Source organism: Tupaia chinensis, unplaced genomic scaffold (genome assembly GCF_000334495.1).
Source record: "Tupaia chinensis unplaced genomic scaffold, TupChi_1.0 Scaffold148065_1, whole genome shotgun sequence".
Classification (NCBI taxonomy): domain Eukaryota; kingdom Metazoa; phylum Chordata; class Mammalia; order Scandentia; family Tupaiidae; genus Tupaia; species Tupaia belangeri.
The window spans coordinates 123,980-131,118 of record NW_006207915.1 but is presented as its reverse complement, the minus strand read 5'-3'; the positions used below and the strand labels follow the sequence as shown (position 1 = coordinate 131,118).

Here is a 7,139-nt window from a genome sequence, read left to right as displayed (position 1 = left end):
CCTCGGCAACCACAACCGAGCCTGCTCCCTGACGGGCACCCACAGCGGGCGCCCACAGCCTTCCGCGACGTCCCCCTCCCTCCGGCCCAGCCAGTGACTCTGTTCCTTGCAAGTACACAACCTTTTTCCCTGGTTTTGTTTGTTTGTTTGTTTTTTTACTGTCAGAGGGTGTGTATGCTTGAGAGACAGAGAAAGAGAGAGAGGACCCCCAGGGGGCACAGTGCAACCCTGTGTCCTCCGTTCCCATTCCATCAGGATTTGGGGAACATGCACACACATGCCCAGCGTGTTTTACAATCCACGGCAGCGGGGATTCGAACCACACTCGGCCCTGTGGGATCCAGCTTTCTGTGCACTGCACCTAACCACTGCGCAACAGGGCCAGTGCAGGTCGGCCTGGCCCATCGGAAAGCAGAGCGATTAAGGGAGTACTGAGCAGGCCTCTGTCCACCTGCTCAGACAACCACATGGGTTCTTTAAGGACACGAAGCTGCTGGGAAGTTTTCGCCCACTCTCGCCGGCTTCCACCTGGTCGCTTTCCGTGTAGCACGCAATGGCCGAGTCAGACATGAAAGGTCACCCAGCAGTGACGCAGATGCTCGACCACATGGGAAGGGCCTGGGTTCACGTCCCGAAGGCTCCCCGGGCACGCCAGGCACACGTGTGTGCCCGTGATCCAGGCTGGCTAAATCGGGGGGAGCATGTGAGGACCCTGTCGAGGTGTCTGTCTCTCAAGTCATAAATAAGTAAATACTTAGAGACGACAATTGACAGGGAGCTGCGACTCCGGTCAGAACGGAGCTGCACGCTCCAGTCAGACCCCCCGCAGGCAGATGAGTGCCCCCCGTGGACTGGGACAAGCCCCTCAGTGCCCTGTGCTCCTCCTTACCCTCGTGTTTCCAGGTACGAAAATGAAACGCGAGGCCGAGATGTCGCACACCAAAGGGCCGTGAACCCGCGCCGCGCCGGCCCGTGGGGGCAGCGACCCCGCGCCCGAGCCATCAGCTCACCTTGGCCCGGGACCAGCGCCTGCCGCAAGGCTTCCTTCAGAGGGCTGCCGCCGTGGAGGAGCGCGTGGCTGGGAGAGATGGCCACGTGGGACGCGCCATAGACGGCCTCAGGGGTGGCTGTGTAGGCCGTCAGCTTCTCCCCCGTGGCGTGCTCACCAAGCTGGAGAAAGGAAGCAGTCATTTCACGTCTAGTTCCCACGGTGGCCGTGTGGCTCCCCACCTTGTCCCCTGCCTCTCCCTGTAGTCCCAGCAGAGCAGGGGTGTGGGGATGGAGACGGTGCCTGCAGGGGCAGGGAAGGGCGGGCAAGGCAAGGGCCACAGTTCTTCTCCCTGAGGTCCCCGCGATGCCCACACCAGGCGTGCTGGCGTCCCCAACTGGGGTGGCCAAAGCACGCTCACAAAAACTCCCTCCTGGTCCGCCTGGCTCCTCGGCTCACAGGTCGAAAATACTGTCCGTGCTATTTCTGGGCTCCCGTCCTGAGATGGCTGCTATCTTTTCCCTAAGGATTTAAGGGTATAGTAAAAATAAAGGCATCTCCTTTCCTGACCAGAGAAGCCGTTGCCGAGGTCGTTAGCGCTCTGATGAAAGGAGGGACAGCCTCTGCTGCGTGGCCCAGAGCTGGTTAAATGCCTTCCCCGGGAGAGGCTTAGGCCGGGCCTCAGCGGAGGGCCGAGTGTGTGGCGGACGTGGGGACTCAGAGCAGATGGGCACCATCTCTCCAGGCGCTTGCTCGCACACGTTGACGGAGTGCCAACAGTGAGAGACGAGACGCTCTCCCGCGGCCTGCATGTCAGCCAGTGTCAGCACAGTGCGGGGTCTGCAGGACCGTGTCCCTCCCGGAGAAAGCACGCTTGCCGTCTGACGATGGACACCGCTCCACGCACGGCAGTCCAGGCACGGAGACCCAGCCCTGCACCCCGGCCGAGCAGGCCTCGACAGGGGCCCAGCAGGCTACGCGCAGGCCCGCGGAGATGGCCCGCCAGTCTGACAGTGTCCGGGCTGGGCTGACGTCAGCACTCTCGCCACCTTCTCGGGAACGCAGGACGAGGAACGACTTGGGCCAGGCTCTGTCACTGAGAGGTCCCCGTGCACTGCCCCGGGGCTCCCCATGTCTGCAGCGGGAGTGCAAAGGCTCACTGGGAGGATCGCACAGGGACTTATGAGCTCAGTGGGAGTGAGGTGCTGGGCAGGCAGCAGGTGCAGTGGTCAGAAGGGAAGCTTCTAGAAAAGTGGGCCAACGGTGCCCCTGGCTGTTCCTTCCTCCTACAGGGTTTGGAGCTAAATAAACAGAGTATGAAAGTTTTGATGAGGGCCAGCAGGTGGCATGGTTAAGTGCTGACTCCCACATGGCCAACTGTGGCTCAAGACCTGGAACTGGTGGCTCAAAAATTGCACTGGGTGCATGTGCCCAAGATCCCAGGAGAGAGTGCAGAAGAGACTGTGGCGTGGGCATCCCCCTGGGGGCTGATTCCTCACTTCCTTCTCACTGTGATTACCTTTCTCTAGCTCCCCCACCCCAGTGAGTACAAATGACCTACAGAAAAAAAAAAAAAAAAAACCTCTAAAAAAATAGAGAAAATTATAAAAAAAAACCTCTAAAAAAATAGAGAAAATCACAAAAGGGTGTATGTGTGTGTGTGTGTGTGTGTGTGCGTGTGTGTGTGTGTGTGCATGCCCAAAATCCTGAGAGGAACTGGAGGGAAGGGATTGCAGTGTGGTACGCCCTCTTCCCTGGGGGGTGACTTTTCACTTCCCCTCTGTCTCTCTCCAGTGAATGCACACATTCCATGGCAAAACAAAAACAAACATGGGAACCAGCAGTTAGCGTAATGGCTATGTCGCTGGACTCCCACGTGGTCGACCGCGGTTCGTGTCCCGGACCCGGTGGCTTAAAACTCACGCCGGGCGCGTGTGCGTGCGTGCCCAAGATCCCGAGAGGAGAATGGAGGAGAAGGGATTGCGGCGTGACCATCCCCCCTGGGGGGTGATTTCTCGCTTTCTGTCTCTCTGTCTCTGTCTGTCTGGCGAGCGCACGCGCCCTACAGTGAAAATCTCTCCAAAACAAACAAACAAACAAACAAAAAGTTTTGATGAAAGAAAGAAAAATCAGGAGAAAAATGAACAACAGCCCAGTAAGACACGCTCCAGTTTGCAGAGACAAAGGAAGTATACGAGGGGTGCCCTCCGAAACGTGAGCTCTCGGCAGGATTTCTGCAGCAGGGCCCTTCAGAACTCCACCCAGAACAGCTCCACGACCGGCTGGTTGGACACATGTCACTGTGCCTGGTTTTCAACCTGCTTTGGGACACGGGGCCTCTCAGGAAAAGCCACATACTGTGCAAATAATCTCAGGAGCTCCCGGAGCCGCAGAGGAGCCCTGCACCTGCTGTGCGAGGACCGTGAGTGTAGACCAGTGGGCTTCAAAGACCACACTAAACTAAACACACACTGCTCCTTTAACACATCTGCTCTGCGGATCCCGTCCTGAAATGGCAATATTGTGGATCCAATGGGTGAAATAAAACACGCTGTTAAGTTAATTTCGCCGACTTCTTTGCACTTCTAAAAACTGTGGCTACCAGGAGACAGGAGTGCATGTGTGGCCTGCAACCTCTCCTGGACAGAGCTACAGAAGAGGCCCGTGGGCTCCGTGCAAGGTTCTGAAAGGCAGCTTTGAGAGCCAGAGTGGCCGGAGCTGCGTCTGTCACCTTCAGTCTGAAGTCCAGGTGGCAGCCCACGCAGTCCCCGATCCAGTGCGCCTGCATGCCTTTTATCCCACACCAGTCTGGGAGGTCCGCCAGCGCCTCCTGCAGGGCCTGTGTGGAAGCACAGAGCTTATTTAAGAGGAAGCAGTGATAGGGGCTCCAGGAGGCAGACAACCGGGCACAGAAGGGGGTTCAGGATTCGGCCCTCTCCTCCTCTCCTTCCATGTCAGAGGTGGCCAGCAAAGGTGGGGACACTTGTGCTCATCGGGACGAGTCAGTGAGCTGGGTCTGACCCACTTCTCCATGCTCAGTGGGCCAAGGCTTCCTGGAGTAGAATGTTCACAAGGAAAGACCAGAGCACACAACTTTGGTAAAATGGGTTTAGTGCATTTCCTCCCCGAATCTGGAACTGAAACAAAAAGTTCACGTGTACGAATTTTCAGCCTCGTTCGACCACACACACCGGGACAGACCTTAGGTCTCCTGGCTCACACTCAGCCCTCGTTCGACCACACACACCGGGACAGACCCTGGGTCTCTCGGCTCACACTCAGCCTCATTCGACCACACACACCAGGACAGACCGTAGGTCTCCTGACTCACACTCAGCCCTCGTTCGACCACACACACCGGGACAGACCCTGGGTCTCTTGGCTCACACTCAGCCCTCGCTCGACCACACACACCTCCTGGGCACCATCTCACCCGGTGACACTGAGTGCCTCCACGGCTGCCCAGCAGTGAACTTCCCTCTTTCTCAGAGGCCTGCAGGAACTACAGAAGCCTGAAAGGGGACAGACTTCAGCCCTCCCCACCTGCCCCGCACTGAGCTAACGAGTGTGATGAATCACAGGCTCGGCACAGTCTTGGGGTGCCGTGGGGGGACCCAGAGGCACAGGGTCAACTGGTTTAAACGCCACCCGTAACCGAGAGCCGGGACAGCCCTAGCAGCAGTGGCTGCACCAGACCACTGGGGGGACGACGCTGTGCCTGGTCCTCCCCTCGGCCCCTGAGCCTGGTCTCCACCTGCCGTCCACGTGCGAGAAGCTTGACCTTTTCTGAGCAATTCTTTTTGGCTTAAGTCAACCACAGTAACTTTATATTATTTGCAACCAAGTTTTCAACTACCAGCCAGAGATGGTCAAAGTCTCGACACCCTGGGCTACCGTTTGGGAACCAGCAGTTAGCGTAATGGCTATGTCGCTGGACTCCCACGTAGTAGACCGCGGTTCGAGTCCTGGACCCGGTGGCTTAAACTCACGCTGGGCGCGTGTGCGTGCCTGCCCAAGATCCCGAGAGGAGAATGGAGGAGAAGGGATTGCGGCGTGACCATACCCCCTGGGGGGTGATTTCTCGCTTTCTGTCTCTATGTCTCTCTCTGTCTGTCTGGCGAGCGCACGCGCCCTACAGTGAAAATCTCTCAAAAAAAAAAAAAAAAAAGTCTCGAGGCCCTGACATACCCATGCGAGCTGATGCCACACCGCCCTGGCACCACAGTGGCAAAGGTATGAGCCTCGCACACACTCACCGTATACTCATGTAACACGCTGACGGCCAATAGTAAAAGGACGCGCTCCAGGACGCGGTTGGATTTTTGGAGCAATGTAGGGGGTCTTAAATGTGAACAAGCCTATAACTCGCACATCGTAAGCTCTGAAAACAAGTCTTCCTCGTCAAGGACCCGTGAGGGGCCACCTAACTGCCGAGCCAACCCCGACGTGGCTCCTGGGCCCCGAGCCCTTCTATCAAGTAAAGCCCACAGGCCACGATGGAACCCCCTCCCCTCCCTTTCCCTGCCAGAAAAACCCAGAGTTAAGGGGCCCGTTCCAACAGTCTCTGCGTGCCCTTCCCGCGCTAGGACAAGCCTCCTGGACTGTCCTCTCGACTGAACTGTCAGGGCTGGGCAGCTTCGTGTGACTGTTGCTATTTGCTGGAAATATTCAAATACCAGTGAGGACAAGAGTCAAACAGGATGAAATGAAAATGTTTTCATATGCTAATTCTAGAAAAATGATTGTTTAAAACCTAACTAAATCTGTGAATATTTTCAAAGACCAAAAAAAGTTATCCCAGCAGGGAGATGGCATATGGGTGCAGAGCAGGGTGTTCTGCAGAAACCCAGGGCATGGCTCGCCAACAGCGTGCGGACACACGGGACTGCAGGGGTGAGAGGAAAAGAGGTACCCACCAGCCCACACAGACGGCGAGGACACCTCAGAGCCACGCAGGGAAGAAACCACTGCTACAAAACGGCTTCCAGGTGGCACTCACGAAAGCCCCGACACTGGAAGGGCCGACCATCGGGCGATGCCCCGGCACTCGCTGTGCCCCGGGTGCAAGCTCCATGGGAAAGCACGAGGCTCCGGAACCAGGACGGGGTACGACCCATTCGGCTAATCTCCTCTTGTAGCCATCTGCTCTCTCAGGCCACACTTCCCAGGCTTCTCTCCCTTCAGACCCTGCTAACCCTCCTCTCCAGGGCAGGTCAGTCTTACTTGTCCTCATTTTCTGTAGGTTCTGAACCGGCACCGCCACATCACCAAGAATGCAGATGACGGAGGTGCAACCCTCCCAACAGAGCCACCGGCCTGACGAGACTGCACTGACTCCCAGAGGCCACCTGTCACCTCACTTTCCCTGGGTTGACGGGACTAAAGGCAAGTCTGTGACCACCCTCCCCAAGTCAAGGAGGAAGGAACTACATAGCCACGACTTGGAAACTGCCCCAGCCCCAGCCCCGAGGTCGGGGCCCGTGTCCCAGGAAAGGAGTCTTGAGGACAGATGGGAAGCTCTCACCGGTCTACTCATGGAAACACGGCATCAGCAGCGTCAGGGCCGGCCCGTGCAGTCACCCCCGGGCAGAAGCCAGCCTGCAGTTAGGGCTTGTGAGATCGAAGTGCTCAGGGCTAAAGACGGGTAAACAAATGCTGGCACAAACCCGATCTCACGCTGTTTTGTTTTATGATTATCAAAATAATAACTTCATAAAAAAATTTGAAAAGTACAGAAGAAAAAATAACAAGTAGCCACAACCAGCATATGTACGGGGAGCTGACTATTAATATTTGTTTTGGGGGGCCGGCAGGCAGCATGGTAGTTAAGGGTGCTAGATTCCCACATAGCCAACCGTGGTTCGAGTCCCAGACCTGGTGGCTTACTTTCTCACTTTCTCTCTCCTTCTTGCTCTCACTCTGTCCCTCTCTGGTCAAATGAAAACTAAATAAATATATAAATAAATCAAGTTAAATAAAAATAATTATTTAAAAGAAGCATCTGTTCTATATCCTTCCATCCCAGTCCAGCCCATCGCCCACTGACTCTGAGATGCAGTCCCCCACACCCTGAGATGGAGGCCCGCCTCTGACTCAGCGGGTCTTACGTTCACTGGCAGGGGCGGCCCTCCTTGAGGGGGGGGGTGGTCTG

At 56.5% G+C, this 7,139-nt stretch overlaps 1 protein-coding gene across 3 annotated transcripts in view; it reads right to left on the bottom strand.

The window, feature by feature from the left end:
* The window catches only part of LARS2 (leucyl-tRNA synthetase 2, mitochondrial), a 120,409-nt gene that overhangs the window by 46,771 nt on the left and 66,499 nt on the right, over window positions 1–7,139 (bottom strand). For all 3 annotated transcript variants that reach the window (XM_006170123.3, XM_014584873.2, XM_027768938.1), the window contains 2 exons: window positions 3,720–3,827; window positions 1,011–1,170 (listed from right to left, as the gene is read on the bottom strand). In XM_006170123.3, coding sequence (XP_006170185.1) covers window positions 1,011–1,170; window positions 3,720–3,827 — 268 coding nt within the window. The remainder of the gene's footprint in view (window positions 1–1,010; window positions 1,171–3,719; window positions 3,828–7,139) is intronic.